Source organism: Toxotes jaculatrix, chromosome 5 (assembly GCF_017976425.1).
Source record: "Toxotes jaculatrix isolate fToxJac2 chromosome 5, fToxJac2.pri, whole genome shotgun sequence".
Lineage (NCBI taxonomy): Eukaryota > Metazoa > Chordata > Actinopteri > Toxotidae > Toxotes > Toxotes jaculatrix.
The window spans coordinates 4,370,616-4,392,162 of record NC_054398.1 but is presented as its reverse complement, the minus strand read 5'-3'; the positions used below and the strand labels follow the sequence as shown (position 1 = coordinate 4,392,162).

At 42.7% G+C, this 21,547-nt stretch overlaps 1 protein-coding gene across 1 annotated transcript in view; it reads right to left on the bottom strand.

Moving 5' to 3' along the window:
- Window positions 1-3,204: 3,204 nt before the first annotated feature.
- The window catches only part of jph3b (junctophilin 3b), a 38,580-nt gene continuing 20,237 nt past the window's right edge, over window positions 3,205-21,547 (bottom strand). The window contains exons 4-6 of the mRNA XM_041037691.1: window positions 13,873-13,997; window positions 11,566-12,557; window positions 3,205-3,316 (exon numbers count right to left, since the gene is read on the bottom strand). Of these exons, the coding sequence (XP_040893625.1) occupies window positions 3,236-3,316; window positions 11,566-12,557; window positions 13,873-13,997 (1,198 nt within the window). The 3' untranslated portion in view covers window positions 3,205-3,235. The remainder of the gene's footprint in view (window positions 3,317-11,565; window positions 12,558-13,872; window positions 13,998-21,547) is intronic.

Here is a 21,547-nt window from a genome sequence, read left to right as displayed (position 1 = left end):
TTGTAGTTCATATCTATGACCAGAAGATGGCGGCATAGATTCATGTCATAGACTGTATATGAAGATGTTGATGCAGCAGCTCACTCGCTGATGGATGATGTGTTGGCACCTGCCCATACCTGCACACAGATGAAGAAAACATCACAAACTAAAAATTATTCAAGACTGTTGGTTAAACATAAACATAGACAGAGATTAACTTGGTGTGATTGTGATGTGTGTTAGCACTTTCATCTTTGTCTTTCTTCTACCTGTGTTACTCTATCATCTCCATCAGTACAGCCCCACCCCTCCTGCCCTCTCATTGACAACGTTGGTCTCTAGAGGTAAACCCCGCCCCCAAAGGACAGACTCCGCCCCTCCGCTCACAGGAAAATTCAGTTAACGTTGCTATAGTAACCATACCCCTCCCTCCCTCCCTCCCTCCCAGGCCTGTACCACTCCCTTTCTGCATCAGGGATGCTGCCTGATGCACAACCACATACACACACACACACACACACACACACACACATGCACACACAAAGTATGAAAACACACAGAGATTAAAAACACAAGAGCCAAGAGTCATTTTCTTTCCAACACTTTCATTATTTTCTCCACATAACTCAAAAACAAAACAGAGTAATTCCCAGAAACATAAAGAAAGAAAGAAAGAAAGGAAGGAAGGAAGGAAAGAAAGAAAGAAAGAGAAAGAAATATATAGAGAGAGCTTGGCATGCTGTAGCATGCTGCGGACTAACGGGGTGGCGCAGGGCATCGTCACCAGGCTGATGGTATACAGCAGAGCTTCTTAAACCTGTTCTGTCTGGGACCCAAAATGAAATAAAAAATAGATGGTTCTGCCTCTCGGGGTGCAGGCACATTAGACTGAACTCTTGTTATAATGTGGGGAAACACCAGAAATGAATCTACTGCTGAGTTTGAGTTTCGATCCATAGTTTGTGAAACGCTGTCGGACAGAAAAACAACAGCGATATACTCCCTGCCCCCCGCCCCCCGCCCCCCGCCCCCCCAACCCCGTAAGTTGTTACCAATGGCAACGGGCTCAGCCATCCCATCACGTGGAAGGAGGAAGATGCACACACATGTTCACACACTCTGACGAGCATTCATGTGCACACATGCAAACAAACACGGAGGCTGGTCTGCCAGATGGGTGAGTGAGACACACACAAAAACCCAGCGCTTTCAGTTGACTATAAAAACTGACAAATTGTTACTGGTATTTCTGACTGTACTTCAGTCACTGAAGGTCTTGGATTGGTGGAGGAGAAGCTGAGGAATGGAGGCAGTAAATCCTGACCTTGACCCTGGCCGCTGCTTCCTACTACACTACAACACACCTGAGTCGCTAAAATTCTCTCAAAAAGTGAGTTCAGTTCTGCATGGACTATCTCTAACCCCACATAGAGACTTCAGTTGGTTTCTGACATCTGCTGTTTTACTCAGCTTTTTGCTGCTGAACAGGCTGTTCTCCAGACACTGCTCCTATCAAAACCTAACATGTCGCATGTGCTTCTGAAGCTGGATTTTTTTTGGCTTTCAGATTCAATGCACAACTAAGATATTACAGTACATATGCATGCATTGTTGTAGTTTTATCACTTTGAGCTACAAAAGCAAGGCATGTGGCGACTAGTATTTTTTTTTCAGACATCTTGCAAGTATAGTATAAAAGATGTTGGTGTCTTCAGGTTACGTTTTGAAAGAAGCAGTCAGAGACACTGATTTATCAGTATCACGTTGTCTTATAAGCTGTATTTCTGGTGTTATACACACTTCACTGGAGTCAGTATTTCCTCTAAATTCTTCTGCTAGTGGTGCAGTAGGCGCAGGCCTTTGCCAAGGATGGTCATCCTTGAACTACCACCAACTCAGAGGAAGCTCCATCCTCTGACTGGTGTGTGTGGAGGTGGGAGAGAGTAGGAGGGAGAGACTGAGAGAGCACAGCTGTCAGCTAATGCTAGTAGGCTAGATGTGGATGAGCAGTGACTGCGTCCTCATGAGATGCTCTTGTAAAGTTCATGAACAGCGTGAAAGGCCACTGAGCTACTTGGAGACCACGCGCGCGCACGCGCGCGCGCACACACGCGCACACACGCACACACACGCACACACACGCACACACACACACACACACACACACACATACATTAACATACATTAACATACACTGATGGAAAAGACATCGCAGGTTGTTACAGATACAAACACACATTCTGCACAGACATGTACACTGCCAACATACAGTATGCAGAGATACAAGCATGCACACATTTGTTCTCACACACACACACACACACACACACACACACACACACACACACACACACACACACACACACACACACACTCCTTCTCACTCCCTACACAAAATGAAGAATTACAGGAAACAGACATCAGAGCGAGGACAGATGAATGAGAGGGATAGGGTAAATGAAATGAGCGTGTGTGTGTGTGAGCATGTGTGTGTGTGTGTGTGTGTGTGTGTGTGTGTGTGTGTGTGTGTGGGCACGAAGCCATCAACCAACCATGTATCCAGGCAGCACACACTTGGCAGTTCAAGCAGCACAGACACACAAACAGACCTTGAACCATCAGTAACAACACCTGGGCAGGCACCTGGGCAGGTGGAGGAACCAAAAGGCAGGAGTTATATAAAGAGGGGTGGAGGGTTACAAAATAAAGAATATACCCATCAACATATTGTACATGAGAGAAAATGTTAATAAATAAATTAGAAGTTACAAATCTCTTGAAAACTATGATTTGAAGATGAAAAAGTCTGTCTCGTCAGTCCTGTCTGCAGACAGTGGAAGCAGACATCTTGCTGTAATGTCAGCTGCATCGCTCATGGCCTGGGCATCAGACCGATCCAGCCCATGTGAGTCTATATGTGAACTATTGAAGCTCACCTGAGTCCAGTTTCTGGACTATATTATCTCCCGCTGGTCCAGATACCTGGACTGGTTCGCCCCTGTTTCGTCCACTTCTTTGAGCTACGCACTTCAGCATCTCTTTCACGACAACTGGACCAAGCTTATCCGAGGTTAGCCCGGGTTAGCCACCTTTAGCCCAAATGATGGCGGAGCCCTCTTTGGTCCTGGTCTTACTTGAGCCAGTTGCAGTCCTCTCACCAGGAACACGAAGGGGCCGCAGATTTGTCATAATACTCATATGAATTTATAGTTGTTGTAGCATAGATAGGCTGACTCCGAAAGCAGTGCTGTCTTTAAATAAAAAAGTGGATAAACAAAATAGCCACTCCAATGTTGAGCAGAATCACCATGACAACCAGGATAGAGCTGTAGGCCTGCGTGGGAGAGAGAGAGAGAGAAAGAGAGAAAAGGATAGTGTGTCAATAATAAGGACACACACACACAGAGCTGTTTTCACACATAGATTATATCTAACCTACAAAATGCATTCAAACGTACACACAATAATTAATATTCATCCATTTACCTTTCGAACAAAAGCATGAAATAACAACAATACATCATGAATACGTCAGCAAACATGATATAAAGTACAAGAGGGTTAATTGAGGAGAAAGTAAAAGGGAACACAAACTTTTAAACCAACCAAGGCTTATATGTAGGCGGTGAGGTGCTTTGTTTTAATGCAGTTTTAAAGAACAATACCACTGTTTTTGACATTAAGGTCAATGACTCTCCTCTATCAACATATTCCTATGAAATTGTTGGTGATTTTTAACACCACGTTCACTGGACCTCACATAACTGCACGGGCATCAATCATTCCACTGCTGTCAGCTGAATTCTGGTAAGTGTCACTTCAGCTTTTATTACTTACATCCTACAGCCCTGGGGTTTATAAAACCTTTAAGAAAAATACAAATGAACTCAAACACACAGGTGTCAAGCTAAATACAATTCTGTGACATTTTGAAAATGCAGGATTTTCACCTGACAGGCACAGTATTCTCCTGTACTGAAGAAATGTTGATCTTGGTTTTTGTGCTACTGTGGAGATGCTAAAGCTGGTGACTCTGGAGCTTTTTACCAGCTGATGTTCTCTTCAGAGGAAACGAATAAATGATGAATGATAGAGTCGTGGAAGTTAATAAAATCGTCACTTAGTGTAAAGAATAAGGAATAAGATGTATATTGAGTGAGTGACTCCTATTAACAGGAGAGCAATTTTAACAGCAGATTTCAAGTGATTGCATGACTAATCACATGTACAGTATCAGAGAGAAAGAGATCTAGTGTCAGAGAAAGAGGTTTACTCAACGTCTGTCCCATAGTTCATACATACCAGAAATTCCTTCCATGTTTTTTTCCGCAACAGCATATTTGATTATTTTTTGTTAAAAGTTAATTTGATTTGTGTCAAATTCTTCAAGAGGTACGCCAAAAACGGTCCCAGCAGCAACAATGACACATGTACGCAGTGCATTGATGAAGGAGCAATTTGCATCTTAAGATAAATAAGACAATCCTGTGTTGATCCCACAGGGAAGTCCACCTTCTCTGACAGGGAGAGGTCAGAGGTCAAGCTTTGCTGTAGAACAGCAGTCTGGAGCTGGTGGGGAGTCCGTGTCTTGCTCAGTGACACTTCAGCAGATGCTTGCTGACAACCTGGGTCATGTGGGTGAAGGCCAGTCGTTCTGACCACCTGTCCACTCTGGGTAAATATGTGAAAGGGAATCTAGTATATTCACTGACATTACCATCGATGCAGCAGCATTTTTTTTTCCTTTTCTTTTTTTTTTTTTTTAAAACCCCATGCAGAATCTCCCCCTTCTGTGAAAATCACACATTTTACTGGTGTTAACATAGAGTATATTTAAGTCTTAATAAAGGATTAATCAAAAGAAGAGGTGCAGAAGAACTATGTTTTTAATTAAGTCTACCACTAAAATAACTTCAACAATAGCTGCAGTGGGAGTGGGAAAATGGGACTCTGAGTAACATTACACACTGATATTAAGTTGCATTAGTGCAACATTGTTGTAAATGAATCTGTCCAGAGTGGCTGCTAACGAGGTTTCTGCTGATCAACCCGGTGATAGGCTTATCACAGATCTGTGTCATAGTGATTACCAGGCCACAGGTGGATGAAATCCTCTGATCTTCCCACCTCTATTTGGAAAGAAAGGTGTGTAGTTTTTTTTATGTGGCCACACACTGTGTTTGGACCACCTCAATATGCAGTGGTACTCCTGACCTATACATATTCATAGCCATTTTCTGTGGTTTTTACACTGGAGTCTCAACCTCTGACAAGTGGTTGACTGATTACTGTATAATTAGATTATTTTCAGTCTGATTATTTCATTTGTGCCAAGAGAGGATACTCATTCACAATTTGTATTTTCACTGAGTAAATCATTTGGAGAGTCACAGATCTTAAAGACAGGATATGTCTGCTGAATCTTCTTTCTTGCCCAGAGTAAAAAAAGGTTGATGTGTTGTTTTTGCTGCTCAGTGTTTGTATTATAAGCGTTAAACAAATGAAACGTAACATGTTAATTAGTGAGCTTCAGAGGTGCTGTAAGGCCTATATCCAGAGCCAGGCCAGCTGTTTCCCTCTGTTTCCAGTCTTAATGCTAAGCTAAGCTAAGCAACTGATTGCTGTAGTTTCATAAATAGCCTGCAGATATGAGAGTGGCATCATGGAGCAGCAAATATTCCATATTGCTTTAGAAATATTGAACAGCCCAAGATCCAAGCGAGTTTTTGGGGGAAATAAATGAAGGTGTGGCAGTTTATGTTTAAGCACATCATCTACCATTGCCTTTTAGTGATTTAGTGATTGGTACAACACTCTGAAATCCACATTTTCTACCATTATTTCTTCAATCCTCAAGTATGACTAATTGCAAGTGTGACTGATTGCAGACTTGCCACTAATATTTTTTTTTAAATTAATAACTGTTATTTACTTTTCTACAACAGAGCTGGTTTACTCTTAATCCTTCTGGTGAGTAAATCCTGAAAATGCACACAGCGTAGAGCAGTACTCCTCAGGGATTGGAAAGATCAGGTTAAGTAGATTCACAGTACAAAATGTGTGAGCCCCTATTTGGTGTCCTTTCCCCCACCAAACACCTTTTAAACAGAATGTATATCATCCTGAGGATGGAGTGCTGGCACAGAACAAATCATTTTTCTGCTTTTCTGGCATCTTCCCCTGGCCACAGACAGCTGCCATTACAAAACATTCCTGTATGTTTTATATTAACAATGACTCAAATGACTGTGTGATGTCAATAGGATCCATCACGGTGACAAAATTACTCCCAAACTCTGCAGCTTTACCTTTGCTTAGCTTATGACTTATGGGCAACAAATTCATTCTTCTTTATTTCACTTTCTCTACTCCCATCAAACCCTACTTCCAGCAGCTGCAGGTAGCTGACTTCAGCAAAAAATCTCTAACTGTGCTCCAGCGGTCCAGCACCAAAATGGCAGGCATGGCTAGCGACTAGCTGGTAAAGAAAGTGGAACATTTAGCTGCTGAGGAGACCAAAACAGAGCTAAATACCCCGTGAATACTGGGTATTCATCAAGTGGCCAAATCCACATGAATGTTAACATTTTGCTGAATCGTTGTAACGTGTAGCCATAGCAGCTTTTACAGTATAATAGTGTGTGAGCCTCTAATGGTGTCAACTTGTTGTACAATTCTTCTGAACCCAAATGATTGAACCACAGTTTCAATCTGGCTTCTCATGCTCATCACCGCAAAGAGACAAAAATGTACTTCTGATAAAGGTAAGCACGTTGTACTTTTTATCAGAAAACATATGGCACAAGATTTGTGTGAGGCTTTACAGGTCTGAACTGGTTTTGCTCTTATCGGACTAATATTTACTTGTGGACATGAACCTTGGTCTCCTGCATGAGAGTAACACACTACACCACCTTCTCCTACCCCTACCTCCATCTCTCTGCCTCACTCACATAAAGAGCGCACTGCTTCCTGCACTGGCACTGAACATTGGCACTGGACAAATGTCGTGAGGCACAGAATCGTCCTAGGGAGAGCACTGGACTGAAAATCCTGTACCACTCAGTGATGTTAGCCTTACTGGTAAACTAAGTGTATTCATCATATTAACTTTTTTTTTTAATATCACATTAATTAAAGCATAGCCTTACAGACAGATGTTGCACAGTCACTTAAAATCCTTGAAACAAAATATCAAGCCCCAAGGTAGTAACCCTGGTTTGCTTCCTGATCTTCATCTGAATTTTGATGCTCACATACAAAATATCACAAACACTGCTTTTTATCATCTTAGGAAATACTGCAAAAGTACAGCCATATCTCTCCCACGCATATACTGAGAGACCTGTGCATGCTTTTATCACTAGCAGGTTTGACTACAGTACTCTGTAGTGCTTTCTTTTGTTGCCTACCCTGTGAAAGCTTTAGATAAACTGCAGGGCAGCCAAAATGCAGTAGCACGTGTGCTGACGAGTATGAGAGGACAGACACATCATGTGGACATCCACCTGTTTAAAATTCTCTCTGGTAGCAGATTCGTCTTTGTATATTTTGAGATTCTGCTCTTGGTTTTGAGATAACTCATTGGACTAGTGACTGATCACATGGTTTAAAGATGCCAAATCTGTTCATTCACCCGACACTGGCCTTTCGGTTGTTCCATGATCTACTGCTGACCATTGAAGAACCAGGCCTTAGTGTATATAATCCTCTGGGCCTCAAACTCTGTTGACATTTTTTCTTGATATCTTACAGACGTGTTTATCTTAGAGTCACTGGTTTATCTGTTCATCCAGCCCTCATATTTAAACGTAATTTTATTTCTTTACTTTTTAGATCTCTCTGTCATTATGTTAAGTGTCTTCTTCGGTCTTCCTGTCCCATGATGAAGACTAGTTGATGTCTTTGAGTGGACACAGAGGTACAGTGCTATTTTGGTACAGAGGTTTCATGCTACAGTGGATACAGTGAGCGCGTAATCATCTTTTTACTGTTTCTGTATAATGCACAATCTTGCACGAAAGGCACAATATAAATAAAGATCAATTGACTGATTGATTTAGAGGACCTGTGTGTGTTTGTGTGTGTGTGGACTTTCTTTACTATATATGTGGGCTCTTAAAACCAAAAGCCCACTAAACTTGTGGGTTCTGACAGCTTTGCAGGGACCAAAACGGTGGACCCCACAGGTTTAAATGGCTGTTTGAGGGAAAAGACTTGGAATCGGTTTAGGGTTAGGGTTGGGCTTAGGCACTTGGTTGTGATGGTTAAGGTTAGGGTAAAGGGCTCGGGAATGCATTACGTCCATGACAGATCCCTACGAATATAGTAAAACCAGGATGTGTGTGCACATGTGTGAGAGCAACCCCAGTGTTCCCATGGTGTTCGCAGCACTCCCTGTGTATATTCATCTGAGTGTGATAGTATCTGTGTATGCTGTGAACCTGTCTTACACAAATCTCACTTGCTTCTCTGCGGCTGCAAACACACACACACACACACACAAGCACCCCACCTCCATCCACCCCCACCCCCCTGTCACTGACACACGCCCACCGATTGGCCGCTGTTGAAGCAAGGCATAAGCTGTTCCCTAGCAACAGAGCGCTGGTTAACCAATAGGGGGCCTTCTGTGAGGAAGGGGCTAGTTTGCCAATCTGCTGTTACTAAGGTGCAGAAAGGACCGCTGAGGTTCTCCCTCCGCCTGTGTGTGTGCGTGTGTGTGTGTGTGTTTAAGTCTTCATGTTGTCATGTTGCAGGTAGTAGCAGCCATTAACCTATTAAATTAACAGACTTAACTCAGAGTCATCACACTGTTTCAGACAAATTTGTATCAAAGTGAGCAAGTTGTGTGAGGAGTGTGGGACTGTATTTAACAATGCACACGTACACAGTGTGTGTGTGTGTGTGTGAGAGAGAGAGAGAGAGAGAGAGAGAGAGAGAGAGAGAGAGAGAGAGAGAGAGAGAGAGAGAGAGAGAGCTTGTATTCATAATGCGTTCTGCTCAGTGTATGTCTGTAGCGTACGACGTGTGGTTTTCACTTGCTGCTGATTTTCCTGTTGGTTTCATTAGCTAATGCTGCGGCCGCATTATCATCCAGGATTAGTTCGGTTGGGGCCATCCACCAGCCTGAGTCAAGACGTAGCCAAAAAATTATATTATAACAACGTAATCCCCGCTGCTTGCTCATAGCACACACACAAAAAAAAATCTTTCTTTATTTCACAAGGTTAAACCTAGTGCCGCTCCCGCAGGATTATCTTAATATGTGGGATAACATTGTGTTATGTCACTGGGGATGGGATGTATCCTCATGACAGTGGGCAACAAATCCTTTTAGTCAAATCAATGTGTGGCAGTGACATGACAGATATGACAAATGCACCATACAGCTGCTGTCCAGTGAGACATTAAGGCCAAACAAAGACACAGAGAGAATCAAACTACTCAAATTTAAACCTGCTATAGTCGATATTTTTATATTGGATAAAAATGACTACATGTAAAATGAAATGAGTTGCTCTTAGCGGTGAACCCGCAGAGAATTATCAACTGACTCCGCAGCTCTTGTCAGAGCTCTGTAGCAATTTTAAGTCACTGCTTTGGTTTCACAGCCTGCAACTTTAATATGTTGGTTCACTCTCGGAGCTCTCATCAGCAGGCAGCTGTTTTCAGTTAAAAAGCTCTGATGAACCCTCTGTCACCACATGCCAAGCACCAAATACCAGACAAAGTTAGTAATTAGATGCTGAACATGGTGGAGAATTTAGCCAGTAGATATTTCCCCTACCAAAACCGAGCAAAGAGTAGAGTGAATATTGGACTTAGATTCATCAGGTTACCAGACACAATTGCAAATGAATGCTAATGTTTCTCCATGTCTGCTCAGAGTGTGTAAATTGCCACTGTTTGCTAAAACACTTGCAATATCAGCTTTATAAGATAATAATGTCAACAGAACACAACTGTGTTTTCTATAGTAGTGTGCTTCCAACTTTGTGGCAACATTTTGGTGAAAGCTCTTTCCCCGTTTCAACGTGACATTGTCCCTGTGCACAAAACAGGCCCATAAAGAAATGCTTTTCCTAGTCTGGTGTGGAAGAACTTGACTGGCCTGCACAGAGCCCTGACTCTGATGCCCTGATGAACTGGAACGCGAGCCAGGCGTTATCGCCCAACATCAGTAGCCCATCTTACTAATTCTCTTGTAGCTGAATAGGAGCAAATCCTTGCAGCCAGGTTCCAATATCTGGCGGAAAGCCTTCCCAGAAAAGTGGAGGCTGTTACAGCAGCAGATTATTGCTCATGGTTTTGGAATAACATGTTCATCAGTCACAAATGGGTCAGTCATAAATGGTGTAATGTTGTGGTGTCTATGTGCTTCAGGCCATATTGTGTAGCACGATCAGTAAAATGTTTACTGACTACTTCCAATGTCGGCCTGTTTGCTGCTTGCTGTATTTACTAAAGGAAATCTAATTTTTTAAATGTCACTCCCAGGTCTGCGTCTTTGTTTTGGCCATCATTCACAGCAGCTATTACCCAACAGGTTAACTGTGGAGATGCAGAGATCTAGTGACGAGATTTCATCTTACAACGGTTCATTAGGCTTCGCTACACAAACAAACAAGACGGGATTTAAACAAGTCCCCGCTTTAACCGTATCATTTAAACAGTGAAAAATTAAACTGAATATTAACATGTGTTTTGCCCAAATGGACGAGCAATGAAACAGGCGTGTAAAATAATATGACCAATAAGAATGATGGCCTAATCAACACAAACAACACAGTAACAGGATTTGTGCAGACGCTGAGTTATTATCTTATTACTGTATGACTGCAGCTAAACCATTGCAAATTAACAAACAAAGAGAACATGCTGACGGTGCCAGTCAACTTTGCAGCTGTTTGCCCCTGTGTGTGTATTAAAACTGCTTTCAGTACAAATATGTCAGTGTGATGCTTGATAGGATAAATGAGGGAGTTCATCACTGTTGCTGAAAATCCTCTGATCAGCTCATACTGTACATCTGACACATAACACAGAGTGATGCTGATACCCACTGGAGCTTCAGTACTATTCAGAACTATTTAAGATTCAGCATTAAGTACTTAGTTGTTATTAAATCTCACAGCATTAGGTGATGAGCTGCTTATATGTAAAAGATAGATAATATATGAAACTGAGATCATTTTTTTACAAGAAAGAAATTAAAGTCAAACTGCAATTTTGTTTGACAAAAAAATAAAAAATTAATTCTCTTGGCTTTGTTTTTAAACTGGGAAATGTTTGTGTTGTTGTTTTTTGTGGTAATACACTCACTGTAAAAGTTTTACACATCACACTGACAGAGACTGAAAGCAACAAAAGTCAACTCTGCACTGAATGTTTGGATAAGTGAAATCTAAAGTTCCAGCCACAGACTGTTCCAGATGATGATGAAGACATTCAGTCCCAGTCATCATCAGTTTTATGAAACACTAATCTTTCCTGGTGCAGCTTTAAATTTGCCTTTCAGAGCTGGTAAAGTGTAGTACTTGTATGACAGAGATGCGTTGGTCAGCGCAGTGTGAGTCTTACCGAGTTGCCTTTGCTATGCGTGAGGCTGTGGTCCTGCTGCTCCGGTGTGATGGGTGAGGACTTCAGAGGGGGGGAGAGGGTGAGGTCCCGGCGCAGAGGCCGTGAATCCATCTTCTCCCCCGGTCTGTCCAGCTTGTGCACTGATTCTTTAGCCCCCTCCTTCCCCTCCCTCCCGTCCCTTCCTTCGCGGTTCTTGTGTCTCTGCCGCTGCACAGCGTGTGATCGCCCTTCTCCGTGCGCGTGACTGTGCCCGTGCCTCTCCTCCCCGTGCCCATGGGGCTTGTGGATGGTGGAGTCTCTGGGCTGTAAAGGCTTCATCTCCATCTCGTAGTTGCTAATTTTCTCCTCGTCCTGCTCCAGCAGCCGACCCCCCCTGCCGTGCACACCCCTGTGCCCAGACGTCCAGGAGGCAGACGAGGACGACTCCGTCCACCTGTCCGCTCTGGCCTGTCTGTGATTGGATGAGCCGTGCTCCCGTGACTTGTGATTGGAGGAGCTGTGTTTGTGTCCGTTGGTCCGACTCGCCCCTCGCCCACTGAGCCCACCTCCTCCTCCTTTTGACAACATCCCTCTCCTCTTGTCCTCGCTCCAGCTGTTGGCCCGCGGGTACTCCCCCTTCCCTCCTCCCCCACTGCCTTCACCTCCTCCGCTACCTGCCTCCATCAACACCTGGATCTCTGTCTTCCCTCCTCCCCCACCCTTCTCGCTCCTTTCTCCCCCCTCCTTCGCCCTGTCTCCGTGGTCCACGGCGCTCTGCCGGTGGAAGCGTGCGCTCTTGCTGCGCTGGGACGGCCGGGCAGGGGGAGGCGGGGTATGAGGGGGTGAGGAAGAAGGGGGGCTGAGGTCAGGGGTGGCAGCGTCGTTAGAGGGGTCGTCAGATGCTCCACTCTTCACGTACAGATCGGGGCTGTCGGCTGTGCCAGCGCTACTCGACAACCCCTCACCCTCCATTTCGCTGGACACCTGACGCTTAGGACGCTGCACCTCCATACCTGCAGGAGGACAACGGACATTTCATTTAAGGAGGAGGTGAGGTGAAGTGTCATCACAGGGCACTGCTTTAAACGCGTTTAAAAGTCATGGCAGTATAATAACACCCGCTTCTTGGTTTTAACAATTTTATTATATCATATTATTTAGATTAAATGTATATATTTTTAATTAGTCAACAAGAGTTGCACAGCTGAGACCTGAGCCTTTGACATTGTGGTTTTGTGGTATATGGGTAAACCATTAGGCCACTGGTCAGCCAACATGTTCACCACCCCATGTCAAATCATGTATTTATGGCAAAATGGTGAATATTCCAGCTACTTTCTTCTTTGAATGAAGAGCTGCACAGTAAGCAGTTATTACAGCCACAGAGCAAGTGAATCGAGTCCAGATTCCACTATACATGAATTAGATTAAATGAAGTTGTGGTCTGGCATCGATGATTTCTGTCTGTCATGATGATGTCTGTCTCTCAAATCAAATACATGTTGCCTTATTTGAATGGCTGGATGTGTTGGAGACCTGTCTTCCAGACTGCTGGCTGAAGGAATGCAACATTAAAACATAAAAAAACAAACAAACAAAACAAAAAACATCTTTGTGATTTAATCATTTTTGACATTTTTCTACAGCAAATCTTACAAGTGAGGAAAGAACCTGGGATAAGGAAAAGGGAGTACCTAAAAATCTCAAACTACCTTTTCTTCAGCAAAGAGAAAAATAGATAATCCTCCCCTTCTCTGACCCCCACTCCCCCCTAATCATTTCTGTTCAGTCTGTTAGTTTTTATGTGCGAACTGATGCAAAGGAAACAGTAGGGTAGAAGATGACGCCCAAGATATCAACAAAATGTCAGCACTGATGCTTGTTGACACAGATGCCCTCACAATAACATGGACAAACAGACAGCCGCTGAGAGCTGAATAGATGGCAAAAGAACAATCACTGTCATCTCAGGTATGTGTGTGTGGGAGCGTACAGTATGTGTTGTGAAGTCAGTGTGTGTCTGTGTGTGTGTGTGTGTCACGGTGCGTGTTCTTGTGGGCTGGCTACCTGCAGTGTTGTACAGATGTGAGTGACAAAGGCAGAAACGCAAAGCTGGAGGGTGGTTGGTACTGACCTTTACCACCAGCCCACACACACATACACACACTCATGTATGTGTTTTGTTTATTCACACACGTGTACACACACGTGTTGTTGTGTATATGTCTGCTTGGCTGCCTTTGCAGATTATGGACCTGTGTAGAATATGGGCATATATGTGTGAGCTGTGAGTTTGATCAGTGTGTGTGTGTGTGTATGTGCGCTTACCGTTTCCTGGGTGCTGGAAGGAAGGGGAGAACTGCTTGGCGGTGACCCTGGCCATACGGCTCTCCTCCTGGGCTTTCTGAGCTGCTCCTACCGCTGCCTCTGCTTTACCCTGCGCATGGGCCGTCCTGACACACAGACAACAGGGAACAGAGTACAACGAATGAAGAAAAAAAAAGATGAAACTTTTAAAAATGAGAAAAGAATAGAAACAGTCTGTGGTGTCCAAAACTAATTCATTTAAGAACAAAGTACAGCAGGTTAGTTGGATGGAGATAAGGAACAGAACAGAACAGAAAACCATTGTCCAAAAATACTGAAGGTAAAAGAACAAAGCAGGAACTGAACTCTGGAACAATAAAACTGCTTAGAGCGCACCACAGTGATGGAGGGGTTTTTGTGGTTGAATCCTGGTTTACTCAATACGCATCCAGTTCACCCCCATTAACTCTGCATTGGATTCTCGTGTTTGTTGCCCAAAGGGTTATGGAATACATTGCATTGTGAACCCATTCCTTTGATGGTTGGAAGAAGAGTTAGAAGTTCAGCTAACTGTAGGAATCTGTTTGGCCTCTTTTTGACCTGGTTGGGTCCCTTTTGAAAACAAGATGGTTTAAAACCTTTAATATCCAACCCACAATCAAACAGCTTGACAGGGTGGACACAAGTTAGTGTACAGCCGCACAAATCTGACAGCTCATCTTTTTCTCCCCGTTTGGCGTTCCATCCACATTAGGCCGACATTTTTCTCACCTGTTTCAGAAAACGATCTGCAGGGCCGGACACACAACAGAGGTGTGCCCATTAACCGTTATTTTTGATTGATGTGATTTTTCCAGACGACTTTTATTTGATCAGCGTTCGATAACAGCAGCGCAGGAGTTAATGTTTGCCTGGTTAACAGGTAGCTTCTAGAAACTGTGACTGAATCCCTATGTGGTTGCCTGACAACACAGAAAACGTGTAAACGAGAGCAAATAAACGAAGAGCTCTGCTGTATTACAACACAGCATAGGTGAACAGGGTTGAGAAAAGAGGCAGGTAAGTTAAATGTTTTCCTTTTATTTGGACATGCAGTGTACACACATGTAAATAACCTGTGTAGACACACAGAATTATCAAACAGTGTTTTCAAATTTAGCCACTTTAGTCTGGATGTAGCCTATAAAAATAAACCTAAAAATAAGAATTTTTCACATCGACAGAATACACATGTTGATTTATGTTCCTTTATATCGGCTTACATCAACTTGTACAGCTATGCTGATCTTATCCATTTTTTAGCCACCTTTCTGTTACTATTTCTCATGAATGCTAGGTAGCAAGTCAGCTGTGTAAAAAGACGACATTCTTAATTTCACCGACTAAGCTCTGTTTCTCAAACCAGCTTAAAAAGCCACCAGAGAGCATATTACCAGAGTTTTATGAATCACCAAACAAATCTGAGATGTGATCAGTGATTTGGAGGTTCAGAAGGTTAGTGTAGATGTAGGTTTAATGTGAATATATTATACTAAATTAGGCGTGTTTGTATTTGTATAGACACTATAAACTTTGGTTAAAAACTTTGACACTGTGCTTTGGTGATCACTGTAGACCTTAATTACATCCAGGACCTTTCCCCCTGTGATTACAGAACTTAACTAATACATCTACTCACAATCACATCACTGTTGTGTCCATATAATGCATTTATTTTCAGGTCTTGTTATTAAAAGAGCACGCAGTATACACAGCTTCATTTATATTTGAGTTATCTCTTCTGTTGTGTCTTGTTCTGGCTAATGGATCTCATTATAAAAGACACCTGAGTCAGAGGGATAGAAACACACATACACGCTCACAACAGCATGTAGGCATCTACACGTATGATACCTCACACAGTGGCTATAGGAGGACAATTACTTCAACACTACAGAGTGATGAGGTACTATGTATTCACCTGTTTACAGGCGCTGTAATCTTTTGCTTGAAAATGGGTTTGCTATCACAAAATAATTCACCTCACTGTCTCTCTGCCTGCCAGGCTTTTCACATCTCCTTCATCTCTCTAACGGCTTAGCCTCCTTTTCATATCTCTCCTGCTCTTTCCTTTATTTTTGCCCATTTTCCTTTCTGCCTCTCCCTAATTGCTCCTTCCTTCTTCATCACAATCCCCTTTTCATCTGCCTCTTGTCCCACCCTCTCTTTCTTTCTCTCTGGTTATATCAAATAGATCTTTTCTCTCAATTACAGCCCTCTTCTCACCTTCGTCTCTCTCTCTTTCAACCCGCCTGTCTTTCGAAGGGCTCTCGACTCGTGTACAATAGCCTCCCCAGCCCTCCCTCCCTCTCTTCCTCCCTCCTGCTCTCCTCTCTCTGGACAGTAACAGTCTTGATGCAGTGTTGCATGTCGATGGCTATTGATTTTTTCCTCTCTGCCTCTCTGTTTCTCTTTACCCCTCTCTGCACTCTCTGCCAACACCGCTATGCCAGGCCCACAGTGTACTCAACACCACCATGTGTGTGAGTGCACGACTGTTGGTTGAGGGGGAGGTGAGGTGTAAGGAGGGAGAAGAAGACTGTCTTACTGTTTCACATGAGACAATCACATGTCAGTTTTTTTTTTTACAGAACATATAAATATTTACAAGATTGAAATGTCATGAATAAACTTATTCCCATGCAAACACACTAATCTTGCACAACCTGCTCTCACCTTACTACCGTACTCAGAACACAACACGAAAAACTCCTTTAATCTCTCTCTCTCTCTCTCTCTCTCTCTCTCCACTCTCTCTTTCTCTGCTTTATCCATCCATCCACAATTTCCTGTCCCACTCCCGTCTTCCTCGGGAACAACCTGTTTCTGGATGAATCGACTGCTTGGAGAGAAAAAAGCTGCCTGTTCAAAGGGGCCTTGATTATACAACACAACATCCTGTCCAAAAGAAAAAAGAGAAAGAGTTTACAGATGGAGGGCAAGACGAGAGAAAAGGAAGGAGAGACGGAGTGAGGTGATGAGGAGGGAGGAGAGCGTGTGACAAAGGAGAGGTACAGAGGGTGAGCGTGTAATGGAGAAAGCCACGGGGAGAGACTGAAAAGGAAGAAAGAAGATGGAGTTAAAAGGTGTTACGTATTCAGCATCAATGAATCATTACCAGATTAATTGTGAGACAGTGTAATTACAGTGGTGCCTGAAAGACTGACAATCTCTACATTAAAGCAAAAGGAGAGGGGGGAGGACAAGCAGCAATGTCGTCTTTATGACAGGAAGGCACAGGATTTGTGGGGAATTTATGTATGGCACTAGCTCTGAATGCCACTGGTATGAGACACGGCTGCATGTTGTCACTGCTATAGTTTCAGATACGCCTGGGTTATGATTCAGTATTACCATATATCTACTTTTAACGTGTATCATGTCACAACACAATGTGTTTAGCATTTTATAAAACTCTGTTGTCTACTTCATCAATTCCAAGCAAATAGTGGTGAAATAATTAATCAGTGTGTCAGAAAAATTTACCGCAATTTTGATTATAGTGTAATCGAGTCTAAGAGCGCTACAGCTGGTGCTGGTGGTTGTGAGGCTGTGTAGGCACAGTATGGTGTTTTGAGCTCAGTGCTAATGTCAGCATGCTTACATCCCCACATTGACAATGCAAGCATGCTTTTGTTTAGCATGTATTATATTAAGCATGTTCACCATTTGAGTTAAACCTTAAGTACAGCTGAGGATGATGGGAATGTTGTTAGCTTTGCAGGTAGCTGGTCATAAAATAAAGCAGCGGAAAAACTGATTTTGGCCTTTGAAATGACAACATGTTTATTTAATTAACTCACGCTAACTTCTTCCATCCTTCCATTTTCTATACCGCTTGATCCATCAGGGTCGCGGGGGGAGATGGAAGCTATCCCAGCTGACTATGGGCGAGAGGCGGGGTACACCCTGGAGTGGTCACCAGTCAATCGCAGGGCCGACATACAAAGACAGAAAACCACACACGCACACACTCACACCTAGGGGCAATGTAGAGTAGCCAGTTAACATAATGTGCATGTTTTTGGGATTGTGGGAGGAAGCCGGAGAAAACCCAGGCAGGCACAGGGAGAACATGCATACTCCGCTGAGAAGAGCCCAGACCAGGGTTCAGACCTGGAGCCCTCTTGCTAACTTCTTGAGTTGGATAAATCTTTCTATAGATGACTTTAATGTTTCTAGGGGATTTGCTTTAAATGGAAAATCCTGTAAAAAATATGCACGATAGTTATGTATACATGATATTGTGCTAAAAGGGTAAAGCTAGTTAGTCTAGTATTATAGTACAGTATTATAAATCAAAACTGTATTGAACCCAGTTTGGCAGCAAGGTGCCAGATATGCTAACGTTTGCAGATAAATATCCTGTTTAATCCATTTCTAATTATTTTATCGTGTGTTTTGATAAGGCTAAAAACACGAGAGGAAGAAAAAAAACACAAGATGAAAGAGATACAAAGAGGAAGACACACAAGCACAATGAGGTGAGGTGAGGAGAGAGACAGGGAGAGAAAGTCTAATCCAGGACTCAGGCAGTAAGCTCCTCCATCATGTCACGCTGAACCAGCTGATGATGATGAGGATGATTCATACCTGAATATCTAACAGAGCTTTCCGGTTTGCATCACGGCTAATAGTTTCTGTGTGTGTGTGTGAGTGTGTGTGAGTGTGTGTGTTGGGCTTTAGGCTTGCTGATGAAACGAGGTCACAGGATTGCAGTGAATGGCTCCGTCCAGTGAGTCACTGGTGTGTTTATCTGGTACTAACTAATCACAGGTAGCCTGATGCCACATCAGTTACATCAGCACATGTGATCAGGGCAAAGCAGCCTAGTATCATATACACATACACGCATACACACACACACACACACACGCACAAATCCATGATTTACTGTAACACTGGACAGCTGACACAGAACTTCTACCAGCTGAGGGATTCTGCTCTGGATTTGACCTTTGACCTCTGCCTCCTGGCATGGACCACACTCACACATCACTGTTTAGAAGCTGGATGAATATTCTGGAACCTTTTTAGAAACACACACACACACTTCAGGAAGTAAGAGAAAGAGCCACATCATCCTTGAACCAGTTTGCCATGGGGCTTTCATTTAGTTCCAAGAAAAAAAATATCTGCAGCAATTATCCCGTGACTGTGTTTCACCTCTCAGGGCTTCTCCTGGTGTTCCACAAGGAAATACCCTGCTGTTCTGCTCTGGGACACAGAGAGAGAGAGAGAGAGAGAGAGAGAGAGAGAGGAAGAGAGAGGCTGTCCTTTCCTGGGCTATGCTGCTGTCTAAATCTGGGTTAGACATTTCTGTGTGTGCATGTGCGTGCAGAGGAGTGTCAGAGCTGGTAAGAGCTGGTTTACAGGCCAGGCTTTAAATATATGTACAGTTGGGTTAGGTTGTAGTGTGAAGTTGGATTTCTGCTATCATCCAAAAAAAAAAAAAAGAAAACAGCAACCTGCATCACCTACCTGTGTCTTGGCAAATATTCAGACCATCACCACTTTGTTACTCATCGAATTAGTAAAATCTGCATGTTACCTCCTGCTCCTGCTGACAAGATTCAGCAGTGTGGCGAGCACCTCAAGCTGCTTCTGTTTCAAAGAGCTGTTCTCGGAGACTGAAAAACATGCTATGGTTTTTAAATCTGGTATAAATTGTGAGGTTTGACTATTTCTAAATGTAAATGTCAGCTGTTTCTAGGGAGATAATGGTAATCATTAATGAACAATAGAAAAGTGTGGTGAGGGACAGATCATCTGCGTACAGTAAAGAGTGAAGTAAAAGTCTTCTGGAGAAGATCAGAGACTACTGATGTATTATTCTGCGTTATTGAATGTATTTTAATGTTTTAATTTATTTACTCCTTTATTTACCTTTGTCAGAAAGACAAGAATTGATTGCAAGTTGTTGTTAACCTCAGCTCTAAGATTACTGGCAAAACACAAAGATCCCTTGCAAAGCTTAATGATTGACCCTGCACATGCCCTCTATGGCTACGCTAAGCTAGCCATCAGCTTAGAGGAATGTTTTCTTTTTTTCCAGTTCTATTTAAAACAAATAAAAGGGAGTTTGGTTGTATTCCAGAGGCCATTAGACTGCCACAGGACAAGAAATGGTTTTCCCTGTATATAGAGGGATGAATAGAGTTGTAGTTTGACAGTTCTTGACATAATGTGACTTTGTGGTGTTGGATATTGTTGGCGAGCTAAAGAGTGGCCACCGTCATCAATCCCTTTCTGTCTCAACTCCTTAAAACATTGTGATATTTGTGTTTTTAGGCTGCCTCAAATTGTTTTGTTTCTTTAATGAACTGACCCTAATGATAAACACACATTTGAGGTTGTGGATCATGGACAAAAGAAATAATATTGATCAATTTCACACCGAGAAAGAAACAGAAGTTTCCTGTGTGAAAGTCCTGTGTTTTGTCGTCCCACCTATCCACCTCAATCTCCTCCTTAAGTGAACTTTGTTGCTCTATATACTACTATATATCACCTGACTTCCTCTTTTGCTCTGTCATAATTACTATGGCCACTAGAGGTTGTCTAACAATAAAACATAACTATGAGTCGTAATAAGCTGCTTGCACAGTTGACCTGTGGGATTGTTTTTTTACAGGACAGTCAGAAAATATCTGAACAGCTGTTGTAAGGATTATCACGACATTTAGTTCACATTTGATGCATTTAACTCAAAGCACCACTGTGCCAATAGCCCCACAAAGCTGATAGCATGGATTCTTGTTTTTCTCTCTGCTACTCTGACTGAACTCATGAAATAAGTTCATTCAAGTACTTTTTGTATTGAGATCTGGGTTTATCTGCTTTAAGCATGCATAAAGTGGCACCCTACTTTAAACAAGGACACTCTGTCCCTCCCCAAAAATAATTCAAGGCCCCCCTTGTGCATGAGCTCCTGCCCTCCAAATATCCAAGCATATCTCCTCAGCATAGATTAGCTTAAGTTTTACAGTCTTTAGACCTGCCAGAGTATTTGTATTTCTGTTTTGACATCTTAACCCCTGTCAGATCCACCTGTGGGCTCAATAGCAACTCATGTTTTTCAATGAAACATTGTTCACACCCACAGACCTAGATTTTAAATTCTGGTGGAGACCCTAGAGGTTGTAAAGATAATGTCAGGCTGAGTTTTGGGGAAATGTATAAATTTAACACAGCTGAAGCAACAAATAGAAAATTACAATTTGATGCAATGCTGCATCCAGAACAAGACAGAGAAAAAACAGAGACTGTAACAAAACGAGACAGAGAGAGACGTAACCACTAGATCAAGGACAGTCAAGAGAGATATAAGAGACAGATTTGTAAACCAACAGACTGACAGAGAAGGAAACATCCTTATGGGCCAAGACAAACAGAACAGATAACAGAAACCTGGTGAAACTAATGAGGAATAGTCTGAAGAGTCTCAACATCAATAAATAGCTGGCACACAATCAGATAATTCTACCACAGCAAATGGGACGTTTATGGGAATGGTTGTAAATTTAAGAAATACAATCACTGTGAGATTCATGCTACAGTTGACCATTTGCTTACTGTAAAAAACATCACAATCAATTTGAAAATCAAATGATGAATACTGCATAATTTTAAGTACAGTCATGCGCTTGTTTGCGAT